General features: G+C 46.6%; 2 protein-coding genes across 7 annotated transcripts in view; both read left to right on the top strand.

The window, feature by feature from the left end:
- Nucleotides 1-944: 944 nt before the first annotated feature.
- LOC122392352 (aarF domain-containing protein kinase 1-like) lies at nt 945-9,450 on the top strand. Of its 4 annotated transcripts, none has more exons than XM_043387136.1 (12): nt 945-1,211; nt 1,865-2,034; nt 2,371-2,527; nt 2,810-2,946; nt 3,278-3,436; nt 3,751-3,909; nt 4,131-4,297; nt 4,555-4,651; nt 5,123-5,320; nt 5,649-5,791; nt 7,527-7,668; nt 8,061-9,450. In XM_043387136.1, the coding sequence occupies exons 2-12, from the start codon at nt 1,903-1,905 to the stop codon at nt 8,172-8,174; spliced, it is 1,605 nt and encodes a 534-aa protein (XP_043243071.1). In that variant the 5' UTR covers nt 945-1,211; nt 1,865-1,902; the 3' UTR covers nt 8,175-9,450. The 4 variants fall into 4 exon arrangements, with proteins under 4 accessions (XP_043243071.1, XP_043243069.1, XP_043243070.1 ...); XM_043387134.1 differs by having other exon boundaries at nt 992-1,204; XM_043387135.1 differs by having other exon boundaries at nt 993-1,124.
- A 4,097-nt stretch (nt 9,451-13,547) lies between these two features.
- Nucleotides 13,548-21,147, top strand: part of LOC122392349 — a 52,107-nt gene continuing 44,507 nt past the window's right edge. For all 3 annotated transcript variants that reach the window (XM_043387127.1, XM_043387128.1, XM_043387126.1), the window contains exons 1-3: nt 13,548-13,670; nt 14,059-14,127; nt 19,886-19,974. In XM_043387127.1, the coding sequence (XP_043243062.1) occupies nt 14,059-14,127; nt 19,886-19,974 (158 nt within the window). In that variant the 5' untranslated portion in view covers nt 13,548-13,670. The remainder of the gene's footprint in view (nt 13,671-14,058; nt 14,128-19,885; nt 19,975-21,147) is intronic.

Raw genomic sequence — 21,147 nt, 5'->3', positions numbered from 1 at the left:
GACCGTTTCAAGTTCATTGTTCAGTCGGTGTACCGTGTAGTTATGGCGAACATTTCATTTATTTATTTATTTATTTATTTATTTATTTTTGTGGTTTTTGAATTTTTATGGCTTTTGAACCTCCGGTCCGGAGGTAAAACCGCTGACCTTAGGTCAAATCTGATCACATGTTAGCGAAAGAGCGTTAGAAGAGCTACCGAATGAGCTTTTCCGCGGCGCTGTAGCTCATTGGTTTGGTCCCTGTCTCCCGACTTATTCGCCGATTTGTGAAACATTGTCAAAATCAGGAACCAAGTGTGGTGATACCTATCTCTACTTTTGAGTTTTGGTGACCTCCAGTGACCTCAGCCCGTCAGCGTCTGATCGAAAAATGACCTGTATGTTCCGAAAGATCTGATAGCTTGAGCTATCTATTGCTATCTAAATTGCTTTCACATCGTCTTTCTAGCATTCTTAATTTCTGAGATGAGATAACCGGCCTGATATTGCCAAAACGCGCCCCTTCATGTAGTCTGTCGAAGTTGGCTGATTGGCTCACCCGGGCGCGGGTTAAATGTCAGTATTTGGGTCATTTTATTTTTAGTAAATGATGAGATGTTCGATAGTCGTTACACAAGGCTATGTCGATAACCCGGTTTAGGTACATAGGGTTTGTTGCAAGCTTATATCTCCGTCCGTGATGTTGCAAAAGATGCCAATGGTGCTTAACAATTTACAAAATGATCCCCTCTAAATATTTGTTGACCACTGCATCGAAATTATCGCCAAATTAACGAGCTAGAGCCTCGTCAAATATGCTATGTAAACCGGGTGAAGTGTAAACCAGTTACATAATGAACCACCGGATTTTTTACTCAAGAAAACTTTCATATGGAAGTAAATAAATGTGACATAAATGGCGCACCTACTCCAATCAAAACTCCTCTTTCCCGTGCTTATTTTTTATGCTAAGGGACGCTCACGACCGGAATTTTCAGCTGATCGATCTAAGGCTTTCTTTCATTGGCTCGTAGTCGTTGCACAGAGCGACACAACCATAGTCTTCAAACAGGCTCCAAAATCATTCCAAAGAGTATAGATGGCCTTGCCAAAGAGATAAAATTATGAAAATTTGTCAAAGCGGTGTAGGTATTTCAATTTCTGAGTGTTTTTATATACCTTGGATTTCTGGTCTGGACTAGGGGGTCAATGCTGCTTTCCTTCGGTAAATAGTAAGCAGTTGAAATATTTATTTCCCATGATTTGTATTGTGCTTGATTCCAATGATGTGATTGTCAGAAACAAGATGAATTGATATAGATGCCCGTTGGACGCTTGAGCCAAGCTGCTGCGCGCCCTAACTCTCCAACAACAACGATATAGATGCCTAGTGTGTGCGGTGACAGAAGGCTGACGTAGGGTGAGGGATGCAGTGGGTAGAGCTTGGAGGCTTTGTGCGGTCCGACCGCACACAGGGCCAGTGAACAGCCGTCAGGACTTCAATGTCCACGCTCCAATGGGCCTTGACCCGTAAAGTGTCAATGTAATAGGGTTAATTGGCAGTTGGCACCATCTGCCCATGGATGTCATGGGACTGACAAACCCCCCTACCTTGGTCCATGCTTGTTGGAAGTTGGAACCTCTTACATTATATTCATGTTGATTTCTTTTTCATTCCAGTTCTTGTTACGTTTGTTATGAGTTATGTGATATAAGAACCATAGGCTAATGATAGACATGGGCAAATGAATTGATGATTGTTTTTCTTTTGAGTGTTGAAAATGTACCTGGTAGGTGTATGACATAACCACATGGCACCACAGGTGAATCATGTCACTTGTGATGTATGGAAGTTTTAATCAAGTTGTCATCCATTTTCCTGCAGTTGTCAATCAAATTGACTAACGCTGGGCAGCTGTGACCATGCACAGAAGAGGACTGTTAAAGCTGGTGGCCACTGCCGGGGTGGCGGGCAGTGTGTACGCGTCACTGAGAGCCAATGACTGGGATCTGCACGCCATTGGCCTGGTCAGGTTTGGCAGAGCAGCCATCACAGTGAGTTTGGCAGCACAATCACCTCATATAAGCTTTGACTTATTCACATAATTTACCCACATTTGCCTAGTAAACTGAGCTGCAATGCAAGATAAATCTAGAATGAATTTAGTCATATTCACATCATATTGATGAAAACATGGTTCATCCTTCTATTTAGCTCACTCAAACCTATTTACATTTTTCACACACTTTTAACTATGCATTTCTGGTACCTACTGTAGTCCTTTTTAGCAATGGGAGGCTAGGAATCTGACTTATAAATTCTTCTACAGCTTGTAGTCTACTGTTCTGTCTCCCTCTCCCAGTTTTCCTACCCAATGTGTGCCTCTTCAGGTGGGTCAGATCAGCTGGGACTACCAGCGCTCCCTGTACTGGAGTGGTCTGGCAGCCGGCACTGCAGAGTATGACCGGCTCAAGTCGGAGGTGCACCAGCGGGGCGCCGACCGACTGCTGCGGCTCTGCTGCGCCAACAGGGGCTGCTTTATCAAAGGTGACACCACTTCCTCGATATTTGAGATGATTAAAGTTCTACCACGTCATCTTAGGTGCTTAATTTGCATATTCTGCCACAGTGAAGGCAATCAATCATCGTCATGAATTTTTGCCATGATTAGATACGTTTTTGGGATGCATGCTACCAATAAAATAGCCTGTAACGTTTGTCGATGCTACAAAATGGAGTAATATAAAAGAATCCCGGTGCGCATTCCCCGTGCCCGTCACTGTCACGGTCACGGCTCAGTTTACCTCATTCTCATTTCGTGTCCGGCAGTGGGACAGCACCTGGGCGCCCTGGACTACCTCATTCCGGCGGAGTACGTGCGCACGCTGCGGATTCTGCACTCGAGGGCGCCTCAGACACCGCTGCACGAGCTGCTGGCACTCCTCAGCACAGAGCTCGGCGTCAAGGTGTGTGAACTTAGCGAGCGGAGAACGGTTATTGCTGGTGGTTCGCGTTGTCAGCGACCGATGATGAACATAGTGGACATATTTGACGAATAGCTGGTAACTAAAGCTTTTTGTTTGCGGTGTTCTTGCTGGCGCGTCATGCCAGTTTCGCGATTAATTGTTGTGCTGATTTGTAAAAGGTGTTTCACATCGACACGACTATGGACACAATACGAACTTTTACGTGTCGTCACTGGTATTTGTCTGTGCTTAGGCATCGATGTGTTACGATGCTTGTATGTGCAGGTGTCAGACATTGACATATCATCACTACCTTTATCTCTGTCCCCAGGCGTCGGACGTGGTGGCTGAGGTGGACCCGGAGCCGCTGGGCACCGCCTCCCTGGCTCAGGTCCACCGGGCGCGGCTGACCGACGGCTCCACGGTGGCGCTCAAGATCCAGCACCCGACCGTGCTGGCCAACTCGTTTGTCGATATGAAGACCATGGAGGTGAAAACTGAGTGCGGGCTGGTGCCCGGCGGGGAAGACGGGCACAAGGGTCTTATAACGGGCTCGATTGACGGGATCGGGGATACAGTCTATATCTGCCATCTAGTCATAGCTCACTGTTGGATCTCATCAGGAATAATTTGATATAATTTCTATTTCACCCCAAGTAGTTTTTCTGTAAGTCGCGGTTAATTGGTGTTCAAAGCAGTGTTAATTCGATATGTAACCCAACGCGTCCGATGCTCTAATAGCACTATCTTACGATCGCCACGGCAATCACTAGCCTTTGGTCAGTTCATATTTCTTTGTCTCAGGTACTGGTGCGACTGGTGTCCTGGGTGTTTCCCGACTTTGAGCTGATGTGGCTGGCAGAGGAGACCAAGAAGAACCTCCCGAGGGAGCTCGACTTCAGCCAGGAGGCCAAAAATGCCGAGAGAGTCGCCGACATGTTCAAACACTTCGCATGGCTTCGGGTATGGGCTGGGCGTTCATCCATCGATCACACACACTTTCTCACTTTTTTTGTTTTCTCATCTCACCGATTCCATCTTTCGAGCAAACATGTCATGTAGGAATGTGTTATTTGAAAGCTCACAAACTTCATAGGCTCCACATTTAAGGTTAATTGAATTACGTTAGCTGCTTCCATTTTTTTTTCTGGGACTTGACCACAACTTACCCTGTCTCTTGTCAGGTCCCCAAGGTTCGCTGGGACCTGACCACGTCTCGTGTGCTCACTATGGAGTACTGCGACGGTGGTCAGGTCAACGACCCCGACTATCTGCACACACACGGTATCTCGCCCCGGGAGGTCTCGCAGAAGCTCGGAAAGCTCTACTCGGAAATGATCTTCGAAAAAGGGTGAGCAGCAGCACAAAAAGTGACTCTAGTGTGCTGTTATTATCCACACAGAAAGCTAGAAGACCCTCAGAGGTATATGTCTTATAGCAAGCACCGAAGGGGCTAGAACCGCCGCTCAAATTGTTCAGATCAGTTAGCGAAAACACACTGTTCCTAGTTTCGTAAGTAGATAGTGTGGTCGCTTGGCGAGCTCGTTTTTCTTTTCTACATCACTCACTCCTGTACTGCATTCTCACCTCTCTGCACTGTTATTTCAGGTACATTCACTGCGATCCACACCCGGGTAACCTGCTAGTTCGCAAGAATGACGGGGGCAACGTGGAGATTGTGCTGCTCGACCACGGCCTGTATACGGTACGTGGGACTGTCGAAGGAGACTCTGGTGTGTGTGTGTATGGGCTGTGGACTGTACGGACAGAGTTATAGGTGGGTCTGTCGGCCAGTGCAGGCCTTTACACGGTGGTTTCGTGTGAGTTTGGGCGATGCAAGACGGGTTTGGTGTAGGAACGGGTTGTACCACGGTGGGTCTGATGTGAAGCATGCAGTACACAACGGGTCTGGTGTCAAGCTCATTTGTGAGCTTTTCAGAATGTGAGCTATGCACCGTCGGCTGTTCGTTGTATTCTAGGGTTCAGTGTTTGCTCGTTATCGACCGTGCATTTAGTGAACATAATATTTCCGCTAAATCCTCTGACCGCCGCTCGTCGCTCCCACAGACTCTCCCGGACAAACTACGCTGGAGCTACAGCCGGTCCTGTCTGTTGTATACTAGTACAGCACACGAGGTGTCGTCTAATATCTGACCGCCGCTCGCCGCCCCCACAGACTCTCCCGGACAAACTGCGCTGGAGCTACAGCCGGTTCTGGCTGTCGATTCTCTCTGGTGACCTGGTCAGCATGGAGCGGGAGGGCGGCCGGCTGGGGGTGGGCCGGCTGTACGGCCTGCTGGCCTGTATGGTAGCGGGACGGAGCTGGCAGGCCATCACCACAGGACTGGACAAACAGAAACTCACCGAGGCGGAGGTCAGTTACCTGAGTCCGACTCAGTCGGAAAAAATCACTCAGTAAAGCGGCTTTGAAGCTCACCGGTTCCTTTACGGAACACGAGCTATTCCTCTTTTAGTTTCATACAGCGTGCATTTGTTCATTTGAGTGAGTATATAACTGGCGATGTGATACCTGGCGACAAACAGTGGTAGGGATAGCGCGCGACGGTGTCCTTACTTCGTCCCCGGCCTGGCTAACCGAAACCCCTGTGTGAAAGTGAAACCGGAAGGGCTGACTCGGTCCAATGTTACCACTGAATGGCTAACCAGCGGCCTAATATAATACCGCACTTTTCGGCCCTCAGGAGGGTACCATTAAGGAGGAGGTGAGCCGTTACCTTCCGGAGATCGCAGCCGTCCTCAACAAGGTGCCTCGCGAGCTGCTGCTCATCTTCAAAACCAACGACCTTCTCCGAGGGATCGACTACAGCCTCGGCACCAAGGGCAGGTAAGGTACAGGGTGGAAAGTAATTACGCGAACATGTATTTTCTTACAATTTCGACCGTCAGTGGAGATTTTGTATGAGCGCGGGCTGTCATGGAACGTGATTGGTCGTGTTTGTTGTCGCCTCATCTACCAAAAGTGACCTTACTTTGAAAAATGACTTGGAAGGTCTACAACACGTCTCGACTTCGAATGGTGCAGACGCCATACGCTGCACAAGACCACAATGTGCAAAGATCGCAATTTGGTGTTGCCAGGGAAATTGTTTGTGATTATTTTGGCTGGATTGGTGCGGAAGGGACTCTGAACGGTCTCGGCACCAGCATTACTCAATTACACGTTTGGTTGAAGCATAATAAAACTTAAGAGGACTTAAAAAGCAAAGCCGTTGGCGGCAGTAAAACCTCGGCGAATTCAGGCGCCGAATGGGTGGTCACCATTTCCGCGACCAAACGACAACAGTCGATCCGAAAACAGGCGAAATGGTTTACTATGGCCGGGTACCCGATCTAAGATATCACGATTCATACATAAATCCGTGAAAATTCGAAAATCAAGCCGTACAAACAATCGAGATGGCCAAAATTCATGAATTAACAGCAGGATTGTCAATTTAAGTTTTCTAAAGACCGGCAAACCTGAACAGAGGAGGACAGGCAGCTGGCTTTGTGGTTGGGTGAGACATCTTCGAAGCTATTTCATCCGTCAAACCTGCAGAACAACGCGTTGGGGGCTGCTGATGCGTCCGACGTCCCGCCCGTCCCAACCTTCAAACATCCGGCAAAGGAACACACATCAGCGTGTTATGAGCGCCCGGATGGTGTCAGAATTGCATGTAGTGACCAAAAAGGCAACCAAAAATAAAGTATACAACTAGTGGAACATCCTTCCAGACAAGTCTCTTTATCTAATCCACCAATGCACCAAAAGGGGCAAAATGATTGAGCGCACTTTTGTGCCCGACGCAAAGAAACTCTTCTTCATGATTGATAAAGTCCTTCCTCTCACGGCCAAAAAGACGCAAGACTGGTGCTTTGAGAACCTGTTCTTCTTCTGGGCATATAATGGTCAATCTGGGAATAGCCCAGACCTCAATTTGATCAAAAATATCCAGGCGACTCTTCAGGAGAGCGTCTAAGAGCTGCTAGTAGCCACCAACATCGATTGCCTCACCAGACAGCTCCAGGAGGCGTGGACTAAGCTTTGGCCAACAGTGCTTGACATGCTCATGTCAATTATGCCTGAACGCCTTTGTCAGTGTATCGCACATAAATAGGAATATATGAAAGGATGAAATTTTCATGTCACCGCCGCTTTTTCCATTGCTATAAGACGAAAAAGTATGTTCGCGTAATTACTTTCCACCCTGTAGAGCGTCTTGTCGCCACCGAACTATGCGTTCGGATTGCGTTAGTGTTTGCCATGTGCTGCTGTTGTGTTTTATCATGTTTGTCACTGTCGCTGTTGGTGCTTTCCTCTGACGACGCTGCTTTATGTCATAACGGTACTGTTTGTGTCTTAGGGCTTCACTGCTTCATACCATGTTACCGACACTGTCCTAGTGTACCCTGGGACTTTGTTGTTTCGCCGATGTGTCTAGTGTGCTGGAAACAGGAAAGCTCGGCATACTGGCCCTGTGAGGCCACTATATTCGCCTTCCCCGTGTACTTCAGTATGTCCTCTGGCGTCTCTTTGTCAGTGCGTCCCTGTCACACCCCTCTCTCCTGTCTTCCCCCAGCATGACGTCGCTGCTGACGATGTGCGAGTGCTGTGTGCGGTCCGTGTACGGCGAACGATACCAGCGGTGTGAGAGCACCCCCGGCCGGCTGGCCGTCCTCGCCACCCAACACTGGACGCTGCTCAAAATCAAAATATACGAGGTGAGAAGCTCCGGTGGCAGGGAAGCTTTGAGGGAGCAAGTGTTTTTGTTTATGACGCTGATGTTGATTTTTTGTCGCCAATACATATATTGCAGTCTCTCCGATCGCACGTTGCTGGATATCTAACGGTTAAAGTAAACATTACTTTTTAGTTCCAAGTGTGGGAAATACAAATATGCTCATTTTTATGGTCGATTAGCAGCCATAAAATCAAACATTGCTCTGCCATGACAACAGCTGTAAGTCGTAGCTCCTATCCAGCAAAACTTGAGTCGTTGACAGAATTTAAAGTTGACACTGGTCGACATCATCTGCCCGTTATGCCTGGAGGCGCCATTCATGCCGGTGTCGAGTGTCCTGTCGCACTGACCGTCCATCCGCCCGTCCCCCAGGTGTACCTACGAGTGCTACACTCACCACTAGGCCAGCGGATGGCCGAACTGTGGTCGGGCTGGGGCAGCGTTCGGTCGCCGCTCTACCAGCCCGCTGTGATACCCGAGGCCTGACCCGGTATAGTGACTTAGAACTATGCAGAGCGACTTAGTACGATGAGAGACTGGTTAGGCATGACTAGACAGATAAATTAGGCTGGGCTAGGACACCAGGGAAGTCGGGGAGCCGGACAGCGGACTGGTTAGACACAGAGTTTGATGGCGAACTGGCTATAATTTTACATTAGACGGACAGGGAACCTGATGACGTAATGATAGGGTAGTCGGTTCAGCAGAGCGGGTCTTCCACATGGCGGAGGATAGAACAGTTTAGTGCGCTGTCCGCTCGCTGTCCCAATGCAGCTGTTTAGGCGCTTGGGTGGTGGAGAGCTATTATACTCGTGGCGAGTGACGGTTAGAGGAGATTTGTAAGGAATTGAGTGGATCGGCTGGCATTGCCCTTGTTGTTAAAGCTGCATAATTTTATTTATGTTCGGATGACGGATGAATGAATGTTTTAGGATTATTATTGGTGAGGGTGTGTGCTGTGAATTTTGAAGATTTTCCGGCCAGTAATCGGAACAAGTCGCGGATGAGCAGCCTGACCGTATTTCGATGACATGAGCCGTAGACAGTATGGGTGATCGACAGCTGTAGCTCGCTTTGTCTTCATCTTAGGGCAGTTCCGCGTTGCGTGCCTCAGAATTTGTTCAGTGCAATCCTTCAAGGCACGCCATCGATCGGTGTGGCATCATCGATCCGAATAGTGCCTTACTTTTAAAGTTCTTTTAAAAGTTTATCGTCAAAGATTAGGTGGCGGGTGCCCTAGCCCGGAGTGACCGCTGAGGCGCCGGTAGTACCAATTCAAACCACGGCGGACCGGTGAAGCCTCGGGGACGCTATTAGTAGTTCGGCTATGTCTGACATTGGTGCAATGGAAGGTAGTGATTGGGCTGCTCCCACCGATAGGCCAGCATTTTTCCTGTTTGTACTTATTGGCTGCTGTTATTAGGTGTCATAGAGATGTTTGCAGTTAATTTAATACGTCTACCTCAGGGACGCGATTTACGAATATATGATTGTTGTTGGAAGCCGACAGCCCCATACATCCTATCGGATGTATGGTGTCAGACCGCTATCATCATTTTATATCTGCGTTGTGATGTAGCAGGTCCTGTTGCTATTGTTGTCAGTGGCGAGTGATTGATGAGGTTATGTGAAGCGACGTTCGATATTGCGATCGATCGATGAAACTGCATATGGAAATGCTCAATCTGTCATTTTGCTGGTCTGCTGAGCCGTTCCCTACAGTGCATTGTTTGTTGCATGATAATACACAGAATTGTCCGTGCCTAATTGTCAGCATGCGATTGATTTCGCCAAAGCTTGATGGAACCCACGGACAGCAGCATATTACGCCGACATCAGCACAAGTTGAGTCTGTTTCACGCGGCACACATCACAAGACCTCGTTTCTGGAGTCACTGCTAGAGCTGTTGTCGTTCATTCAATTATACATGATCTGACAGTATCCCGAAAAGCCAAAATAGTATAAAAAATTCGCTTCCGATAGCAGACGGACAGACGTCTTCATGTGGAGAAAGGGTAGCTTCGACGCTCGGCGGGCTTCATCGCCTCAATTGTTTGGATTGGGTACTGAATTTGGTGACTTGCAATAATTGCAAGAATGTTAGTGAAGTGTTATGGTCAATCTGGTGGAGCAATGAGATGAATCGGTGATATCCGAGCATCGTACACCCATTATTTATCACGCGGGCTGCCCTTGGATTATCCCGATCGAGAATTGGTAAAAATTTCCCTTTAATTTGGTAGCCATCGAAATGAATACAATAACTACGCAGAAGCCACATTACCAAAGTGCAATGTTGAACGTGGAGCTGTTCAACGTATCTTGCTCTTATATTGCTTTTTTTCTTCCAACCAATCACGGCTGGGAAAAATTAAGAAAGGCGTCGCTGATGACGCAAGAAGTAGGTTGTAGAAGATCACCATTGGTGGTATTGTTTCAAAAGACGTCATTAATTCTGACACAGGTTTCGACAAGATACCTATAAGAAACAGGTAGGTCCGATGTTTTGAGTAAAGCCCACGTAAAGCCCTGGTGACGTCACTGACATTTCTTATATGGAGAATTTCGCCCATAAGAAAAATATTTTACATACGAAAATTTGTATTTCATTCGGAAAAAATACATTCTATCAATTTCATCATGAAACTTATAAAATTTAATTAAAAAACTTGAAATCCTTTGAGTGCTTGTCCCAACCCATGCTATACCTTTGGTCACGTGACTCCCATGATAAACTTTGCGTTTTGCAATGTTATGACTTAAACAGAAGCAATAAATGTTACAAGCGTATTATTTATGATGTTTTAGGCAGCAATCGTGTAATAACATCCTTGAATTATATACATTTTGCTTAAAAGAGGTCACGTGATGTTACCAGATTGTGCTCGGACAGCATCTTCTTGAACTTCGATTTTGAGTACTTTTTACCTTCATTGAGTCCTAATAACGGACGTTTTTAGTTATAAAATGAAGCAATGAATCTATTGAGGGCAAAATTTAATCATTTTTGCACTTTCAAGCCGGGCTATCCTGGCATGAACTTCGGCCGGTTTGTGTGTGAAGCCTATGGTGAAGGGAAAACTTCACGCCCGGCTGACGTCACAGACCTCGGCTACCAAATCGTGTCCGGTGGGGGTCGGGTTTCGACATCATGGTAGGCAGCGAAGAAGCAGAGGGGTGTTCACGGGCACCGCACACTGCTGCGTGCGGTGTGTGCGGTGCGTCCAGCAGGCGTGGGGGTAGGGGATGGGTAGGCGGTTCTGACGTCACGGCTGCGTGCGGTGGACGGTCCGCTGTGGCCAGTCCCGACCGGCCACAGCGATCCATTACTGAACAACGGTCCGTAATGTAAACACCAGTGCCCAGTCCAAGGCCATCTATAGAGCCCAGTCTCGTAGATTCTTTGCGTGGTGTTGGTGTCGGATGCAGACGTGTGGTTGGTGATGGAAGTCAAGGCGTTGAATTGGACTGTGGTTGCCAAGTTTTTCCTATGCTTCTTGCATTGGTATAGGTTTAAGAAAACCTGCCATTTATTTCACATTGTCTATGCATTCAACCTTTAGGTACCTATATCTTGAACATTCAGCATCTTGCAAATGAGCTAGGTTAAGCTTGGTTGTAATTGTCACGCATGCTCGATGGTGATAGCCGATAAAATCACTGGCGCCCATTATGACCGACCAGGCCTTATTACCTAATAATGTATAATATATATTGATAAGTAACGGAGCAGAGCTTATGTGGCAAGCTTGCATTTCATATTCACTAGCTCGTGTTCAAATTTATTGATGCTGCCGTTAATACGTATTGTCTATTGATGCTCAATTCTGCAGTGCAAAACTAAAACCACATACCTATGTTGTTGCACAGAAAACAGTGGCAAATATGGTTTCATCTGTGACCTTTGTATGACAGAACCAGAATGTCCTGTGACTGGTTACCGCATTGCAAAGAATTTTGGGTAGTAGGTAGGAAAACAGGCCACACACTTGTTTTTTTTTTTGCAACCAAGGAGAGGCGCTGTAGGCCAGGTTGTAGGCTGTAGGTTGTAGTTTGTAGGCTGTAGGTAACTGGCAAGTTAAAGGGACCCTCCCACCTTAAAGGAAATAGTTCACTTTTTAACATGGGTTTTGAACTGGAATAGCAGTTCCGTAGCTTGGGCTGAGACGAGCATAAATCAGGAGCTTTTACAGCCCAACGATCACCCTAGGCAAAGATATTCTATTTCTCGTCCCGAAAAAGGTGTCTTGCGTTTAGGATGTGTGCCTTGCATATATTTCCATCCAGTATGAAAAGAGCATGGGTCCCGAAAATTCTTCAGAAACTAGAGAAATTATCTACGAGAACTCTAGAGAAATTCTCGTACTGATCAATTTGGACATTCAGGGGAACATTATCAGATCGAGCAGATCGCCCAAATGCCGGTGGCTGCGATAATTTCTCTGTTTCTGAAGAATTTTCGGGACCCATGCTCTTTTCATACTGGATCGCGTGTGCCTTACAGAAACTGAAAAGTTCTTCCTATATCAAAATATAGAAAAAAAAATCTTTTGTTATAAAAAGGTTTTATTTTCTTTGCTGATTATTTTGAACATAAAAAATCATAAATCGTTGCAAAAAATAATTTCGTGAAAGTGCACTATTTCCTTTAACATTAGTTTTGAGTTGAGATAGCCAAGTTTGCGGCCAGGCTCAGAAACCACCATTTATCCTGGTCGCAACCCCCGCAGCTTTATGGTGTTCAAGAAATTTCTTCCCTTTACTTGCAGGGTGGGACCAGCGTGGTCCCTATCTCTTAAAGGGATTATCAGGGTTTAAAAATTGAAAGGAATCGGCATAAATTTCCAATCAATGAACTCCCCAGACTCTGCCGATTCTAAATATATGCATAAAATGTAAATCGGTACCAAAATTTGCGAGATATAGCCGTTTCAAAATTGACAAAATTGTACTTATTCACGCAAAACAAGTACTTGGGCGGCCAATTTGGCCCATCACTAAAATGTAAACAAAGAGCAGCCTTGGGAAATTTCACCAAGGCGGGAATTACGGGAATCTGATGACGTTATCAGGCTTTCGAACGTCCGTTAAATGTTTGACTAAAACGTTTTGTAGCACCTGGTGGTATATGCTGCTTTGCGCGCAACAAATGCCGCACTTTCAAATAAAGTCGCTAGGAACAGCGGAGATCCCAAAAAGTAAACAAAAGTAAAAGTCTAATATCTTGAAAACCGGTGAATATTTTTCGATAAAATTTGGTAGATATTCGTTTTTGCTCTTTCTGAACCGAGCGACATCACTTTCATGCCAATTCATTAACTTTTTTGAAGGTGGGAGGGTCCCTTTAAGGTCAGGTTTGGTTAGGTTTGGTTTGGTTTGGTTTGGTTTGGTTTGGTTTGATTAGAAAGCCTCTCTGGGTGTAACACCTCTCCTTGGGGCTTGGTTACAAAAATAAGTGTGATGCCTGCTTTACACCTACCTGTAGAGTTTTGGCATGCAACTGCTTGGATTGCAAAGAGGGTACACATATGTCTAGTTCAAGATGATTAGGAATTTAAAACAGAAGTAGTCTGTACTCTGTGCTGAGCTTGAGCTGCTCAATTGGTGCTGTCTTAACCTTATAACATAACAGTGTGGTGTGACAGTGTCAGTCATCAGTATGGCATTCCTTGGTGCAGTGTATATTCTGCTTGGGAAGAGTAGATGTCATCTCAGCACTGAATGAACTGCAGAGCTGGTGCAGCACTGTTGAAAATGATCATATTTGTGGGTATGCTGGGGCTATGTTTGTGTGCTTATGGCTTGTAGACTACTTAGTTTTGTTTTTGGTGCACAAATTACAATGCTTATCTTTTCACAGATTCGAAGCATATGGTTGCAAGACTGAAGACACTTAGTTACAATCACTTAGTTAAACTTCAGCCATCGTTGTGAAGGATAATGTGACATTTTCTCATAATTAAACACATCAGTAAAAGAAGGTAAATTAGATATTTTGTTCTGCATCAGCCACCAATCACCTTGATTTTGTGTTGTGTGTACTTCCTGCTAGGTCTTTAAAAGTCAAAAGGTCAAAAAAGATGTTAATTTTTGTATTTTAGTAACATGGGACTTTTCAGAATAGGCTTTAAGTCAAACATCAGAAAAGGTTTTGACTTTTTGCAATTTTGTCATGCTGTCTAACTTACATAACTGTTAATTTTGATTTATATGTGATATCATAGAGGATGTTATAAACTATAAGACTGGCACATATGATGACATCAGTCATTTATATGTTTTGGCATATTTTGGTCATAATCATTTAGGTAACCTGTTTCTGCTGCCCAAGACACACAACATAATAAAGATATGTACTTTTATTTTCAGATGCCTGATACTGACATAGAATTTATGGTCCTTTGGGACCACTTCTGTGGAGCTAATGTCTTCAGCACAGTAAGTTGTTTTGGGTTGAGGGTGGTTTTGATGGGTTATGATGGCAATGTGGTTATCTGGTTCTTGATTACATTGTATATGCTGATGGTTTTATGGTTCCCTTCCCATATGGCTGTCTTTCATTTAGCTCAGTCCATAGAACATTGCACTCTGTTGAGAGCTCTTGCTCGAGTCTCTTTTACCTTTGATACTGGAGGCTCCTGACATGTCTAATTAAATGCAGCTCCTTAAAACAGTTAAGTGGGATGGAATGTATCCGACTCCGACGGGCACGTCATATGCAGCGTCCCAATTCTACCGATTCCGGAGTCGCCCAAGTGAACGGCAGCTGTCGGGTCCTACACAACAAGCCCGGCGTAGCGTAGGATTCATATCTATCATTCTGTCAGTTGAAACATTGGGCCTGAATGAATTAAAACTTGCAGTGAGCGCTTAATTTACCCACGTACCTATGTCTAGGGTATACCTATTTCCTCAGACGAGTGATGGGCCGAAAAACGAGTTCTTGAGAGCAATTACCGTAAAACCATGTTTTGCAATAGAATCGGTCGAACATCAAACATGACGTCATTTCGGAATCATTTCTGGCCAATCTATAGTAAATTCGAACTCGCCTACGTGTCAGCTTAAAGGGACTATCCCACCTTCTAAAATGTTGTTAAAACCAGTTAAATTGTGCCCGACTTTATAGATTGGATGACCAGGAACACGGCTCTGGCATTTATTTTTCATTAAACATCTTAGGCTTCCCATATTCCAAACACAAACTTTCAAATATGTGACGTCACAGCCCAAAATTACCTCCTTCCCCAGGCCACATTACTGTCATAAAGCTGATTCTTTTTACTCTGTAGGCACCTCAACAAAGTTCATACCAAGTTTTAAGCGATTTTTCAACGAACAAACCCATTTAAATCAGAATGACTAAACGAGGTGACGTCACACTAACGGTCGCTCCATGTTGAAGATAGGGCTTTGTACAAGGCCCATTTTCAAATGAAGGGAACGAATTTCTTCAACACCAAGAGGCCGCGGGGGTTGCAACCTAGATAGATAGTGGTTTCTGAACCTCGCCGCAAACTTGGCTATCTCAGCTCAAACCCCATGTTAAAGGTGGGATAGTCCCTTTAATGTTTTACGTACTTTATCAATCAAATGCCGGATCAATTGTTGCTAAGTATCACCCTTATAAGGCCGAAGTAGTCGGTAAAATGGTCACCATGCCACGTACCATTCAAATGCGGCGTGTCTCAATCAAAAGGAATCTCAATGAATAAACGTCGACCTCATATGGTTTTGTTTGCATTCAATGTCGCCATTCAGGATCGCCTAGCGACAGCGACTGTGTAGTGTAGTAAACCCGATCCGAGCTGATAACCGGTATCTCCTCACCAAGGCATGGCTTGTGTTCTGTTTGGCATTCATTTGGCATGCCACTGACCAATATGAAAATATGTCCCCAACAACACAGATGCTTCAAGTTCACCTAAACCGTTCCCAAGAACGAAAGTATGTAATGCATTTTATGCATTTTTTTTTTAATCATTCAGTCAGACCTATGGGGTTCTGGTTTCGTCAGTATTTCCCAGGTCTATCGATGTTCGCATTATTAAGTTCCGATGGAATTCTTTTCCTTATATTTGCTTATATAAATTTTAATTAATTCACGAGCCGAAAAGTATCGGGTCAGTACAGAATCCCCACGAAGCGGCTCAGTTTTCAGGCTCAGGGCAGATGCTGGTGGATCAGAGCCATGGACTCTACCGACTTCTGGACTTATGTAATATGATCGGCGTCTGCGGCTCCAGTGCACCAACGTTACATAATCGCCTTGCGCTGCAGCAGCCGCGGACGAGCCCGCTCTGCATACTTATGTTCTCAAAGCCGCTGGAGGCGCTACCTTGCACACATTCCATCCGTATTCCCTCTAGTGTGGTGGTATTTACACAATATGCAATCCACATGCTCTTTACATTGTGTGGGGGCTTGTCTTTTTAGATATTCCGTAAGCGATATTCCAAAGTCCATTTTGTTTCTCGGAGTGTTTCCCGAGTGGTTCTCATCTCTCGTTAACCCGCGCCCTGCTGGGGGGGGGGTGTTTGAACACCCCCCCCTTGTGGTTTTTCGCGAATATCTCAAAAACGGCGGCGCGGAGCGCCGCCGTTTTTGGTACACCTTATTATACATCAATTCTACACATGTTGTGAAAATTTCAGACCAAGGTCATTCAAGGTCAGGTCACCAGGTCACTTGAAGTGACCTCACCTCATAAAAACTTTCAATGTCTGTCATAGCTACACCGAGTGACCGATCGCTTTGAAACTTTCAGCGATTGCTAAGAGCAATAGCATATACAAAATGTATATCTCAGAATTTTGATATCGATGACCTAAGGTCAGGTCAATTTTGCGACCTCCCCATTATAAGTCAATGGGAGAAAATTTAAATGCGCCTCTTTTGGATGAAAGACATTATACACACTCCCAAACACCGAATTACAAGTGGTTTAGACACACTGAACTTGAAAATGGTGTCCGTGACCCTTGTTTATGCCCTGAGGTCATCTTAGGTCACGGATGGTATCTAACAGTTTTTCGCAAATAACTTTTGATAGAGGCATGCTAGAGCGATGAAAACGCCTTAGATGTGTTCAGCTCGACGATACGGATCGACTGATATGCAACATGACCCTTTCCGGTCAGGTCATGACCTTGACCTGAGGTCAAATTTTCAAGTTGACCTTTCAAGGTCAAGTTATAGTTCATTCGATGCGTCTTGACGAGAGGAACACGATGCCGGTAAAAGTAAGCTCGTACAAGGCTTGGGTCAAAAGTTATTGCAGAAAAACTGTTTTCGAAAATATCGGCTATTTTTGCAGTTTTTGCCCCCTGCAGGCAAAATCGTTGACCTTAGGTCAAATCTGAGAGAATTACTCAGAAAGGGCGTTAATAGGGCTATCGAATGCGCTTTTCCGCGGCGCTGTAGCTCTATTGGTTCCCGAGTTATGCGTTGGCTTCTTGGAAATTATCGACATTCGACCTGGAAATCGGCGAAATTTTGCCTTCAATGACCTCTGGTGACCTGACCTTTGACCTGACCAAAAAATTGACCGAAGTGATTTCGTCATTATTTTTTACGCTCTTTCGAACGCCGCCTTCCGCGTATCGCTACGTGGCCCAGGAGCCGAGTTACAAGGGGGGGGGGGGTGTTCAAACACCCCCCCCCCAGCAGGGCGTGGAAATCCAGGACCCCCAGCAGGGCGCGGGTTAAGAGACACGTTTTAACGGTCAACCAATCACTAGTAACATGGAATTCCACCGTGATCTCCCATGCCGTGTATCTTTATGCCACACGTCTACCTCAGGTTGTCATAATCGCTCATATTCGGGGCGCCGTGTCCCACTAACATTCAATTGAACACATAATCACATTTCTGGGTGGGATAAACAAAGTGCGCCGCACTTTTGGCATCAATCTATCACATCCTTCTCTCGGTCAGTTTATGTGTGGCGACCAAAGGTCTCCGGATGCTGATAGTAAACAGTGAGACCCATCCGATCAGGTTCCGTCCCGTAACGTACTGTCCCATCTCTGTCCCCGTCCTGTACCGTACTGTCCCGTCCCGTACCGTACCGTCCCGTGCCGTACTTTACCGTACCGTACCGTACTATCCCGTCCCGTCCCATTCCGTCCCGCCCTGTCCCACCCCGTACCGTCCCGTCCTATCCCGTTCCCGACCCATCCCATCCCCACTTGCTGACACTATAAAGTATAAACGGTGCCACGGTTCGTGGGGCCGCTGACGGCTCCCTGGCGATGCACGTGTGCGTGCCACGTGCCAACCAGACCAGCGGAGGCCCTGCTCGATCATCAGAGATCCGCACCACTGGACTGCCATGACGGGCCGTGATGAGCACTGGAACGGTGCATACATTTTATCGCTTCAGGAGATAAGCCACTTCAGTGACCTTTTACTATTTGATTCGTAACGGAAGGGAGGGAGCGACTGTAGGCATGCCAGTTGCGGAATTAGCGAAGGTGGCACCTTCCTTATGTCTCGATCTTTTGAACCATTTTCGCCTGGGTGCTGTCTTGTTTATTGACATTGTGTCTGGTGCTGCCGATATGTAAGTGCCTGTCTCTTTCTGCCATCTTATCGATTTGGACTATAAGTCTGTTTAAATTTTTCTTCCATCAGCATTTCATAGCTGAAATACCTATATTAGTGTTAAGGACATTGAGTCAGCTTATCACAGTTCAAAGATCATCAGGTCAACAACAGATGTCCACTGAAGAGAGGCATGAACGTTTTTTTCAGCTACCGTAGTGTGAGGAATGCGCCCTCTGTCGATTCTATTTATAAACTGAGATCTCCGTCCGTGTGTGGAAAATATCCGACAATTACCGCGGGTCAATGACTACTCGCAAGGCCAGCTCGCGATCCAGAATTGTTTTGTTTGTGTGCGTTACAAACAAAATTCCGAAGGTGAAATTCGATAGTACGGTGTCGGACGAATAGTACGGTGCCTTCTGCCGTCGAGTTCCTAATGGATGAGGATGAATTCACGGGGATTGCACTTCAGGCATTGTGTAGCCCTCCAGCAGCATACGCGCGAAGTAGAAGCATGTGTTACAGTCCTAATGAATGAATGAATACGAAAGTATATCTAAAAAACGTGGAATGAAATCAAGCGGATTTTGTTATTTCTATAAGCTTGCTTATTATGAGCCTAGAGCGCAATAGGTGGATAATGGCCCCGCTATCTTCGCGCTCCTTAGCTGCAACAAACGCTACTGATCGTCGCATCCACGGCACAGTCGATTGCCTTCCAGTGTCCACCCACGCGGTTAGCATTAGCCCGTCTGCGTGGGACTGATGGGCGCCCATTGGAAACAGCCCCTCGCCGGTTACTAACGCAGATCGCTGCCCTGCCATGGTCTGGTGCGTCCGGCCGCCGCGCCGTTTGTTTGGATGGGTACGGTCCCTGCCGACCCTCCCTGCCCCTACCCTGCCCTGAGCAGACGACCCCGGCGCCGACTCCGCCAACCGACCGATCGCGCCGATCGCGCCGAGCGGCCCGTCAACAATGCTAATCGAATGGTGATCAGAATCGACCACCCCGAGTCCGACCCACTCGTCCGTCAGGCGAACATGCCAGGCTGATAGTGAGAAGGAAGGGTCCGTCTTTACCTGATGTTGGGTGATACGAGACTTAAGTGGGCAAGACACGAACGTGTGGATAAATGGATATTTTATTGAATGTTACATAACATATTTGGCGACATTTCCGGGAACAGGCACTCGGGGCTTTGGTTCGAATCGCACCACTGAATTTGTACACGCTACCCGTGTCAAACAGAAGGACAAACAGATGCTTGTCCGACACTCCACTTGTAAGCACCCACGTTCCCAGGAACCGAACGCCTCGTGTTTTTGAGTGGTATCTGTCAGGAGTGTTTTGTTTTTGTGAATTTGTAGTAGCGCGGGTCGTCACCATTCACAAACATATCGTGCGGATGTTCACGCCAAGGCCCTAAAAACAGTTCACACATACTTCAGTGGCAGACGGCAGTGCACGTAGCATTACGTTTAACACGCCAATCAATGCGGAACGTAAATGATGTGTGATCAAGGCAGACAGAGCAGGGTCTTAATAGCTTATGTGGCTCTTCCTCCCTGCCTCTAGTGTCGTACCTGCTGTCTTTGGCTCAACTCTGTCCGTTTCGTCTGACCATGCCGCTGTGTTTGTGTCCACAGCAGGGCGGCCAGTGGCTGGACGCGCTGCTCTGTTACCTGCTGTGCCGCGAGCAGCAGGGCCACCAGCCTGTCTCCGTCGTACCCGCCAGGTGCGTGCTAGTTGCCTTATCCCTCGCCCGTAAACGGCGATCTGCCACCTTCGCCCATGCAGGGGGGGGGGGGTTGGTGCGACCCCCCCTTGGCGTTTGAAAACGGAGCGTCGTAGAGCTTAGCGGAAAAGACCAACGGATTGCTCTCGCCGAAATCTCGCGATTGGTGGTATATTTTTTGGTCCTAGGTCAACATTTGACCTACTTTTGACCGGTCAAAGGTTAAATTTTCGGAAAAATAGACTTTTTCAACTTTCGGCGGCGATTGCGGCAAAACGGTGGGAGATATCGACTTGAAACCTTCACTATCGTGTTCCTTGATCAATTCTCTATCGTTTGGTATGTATTTCGTTTCCCTAGCTCTAAAAATGGCGCGTTGGGAGCGCCGGAAGTCGGCAAGGTCACAGTCGGCGGCAGAAATTCGAAAAATCAAAATTTAAATTTTTGAAATCTGATTGTATTTTTGGATTTTAGAGGTCCATTTGCTCCCTATAGAAGCTAATATTGCTGCATATTCCCATTGAGGTGACAAGAATTAGCAAAATAGTGGTTCGGGCGCTTTTCAAAAATAGTACCGGACGCTGTTCCTCTTGTGACGTCATAGCTCCGTGACCTGATCTGACCCGGTCAAGTTTCTTATACCATATGATAGCCAATACTTGCCCCAACATGCATGGGAAGTTTCATCACGATCCATCAACCGATCTCCGTACCACCGGCAGGAAACCTCGGGCGTTGGCACTCAGTTTGTGAAAATCCGGCCGGAGGCTGTTCCCTTTGTGACGTCATAACTCCGTGACCTGACATGACCCGGTCAAATTTTTTTCATCAAAAGATGCGCAAGGTTTGCCCCATAAGGTACCCAAAATTTGGCGGCGCTGCGCGCCGCCGTTTTTGCACTATTTCCGAAAAACCTCAGGGGGGGGGGGGTTGCACCAACCCCCCCCTACATGGGCGAGGGTTAATATATAGCATGATCTATCACCGTCGTTAGTCTACCTGCCGTCTGAGATCTCGACCCACCGTGCCATCAGCTCATAGTCATACTGACCAGTGACCGCACGTTGCCGTCAGCGATTGGATGCCAAGTGACATCCATGCAACCACGACATCCACGACACATCCATGCAACGTGACTTTTAACAGGTCACAATTATTTCGGAATGCTTGAGA

This window comes from Amphibalanus amphitrite, unplaced genomic scaffold (assembly GCF_019059575.1).
Source record: "Amphibalanus amphitrite isolate SeventyFive unplaced genomic scaffold, NRLGWU_Aamphi_draft 000483F_arrow, whole genome shotgun sequence".
Taxonomy (NCBI): domain Eukaryota; kingdom Metazoa; phylum Arthropoda; class Thecostraca; order Balanomorpha; family Balanidae; genus Amphibalanus; species Amphibalanus amphitrite.
Note: the sequence above shows the minus strand (reverse complement) of the source record. Positions and strands in the feature narration are given on the sequence as shown.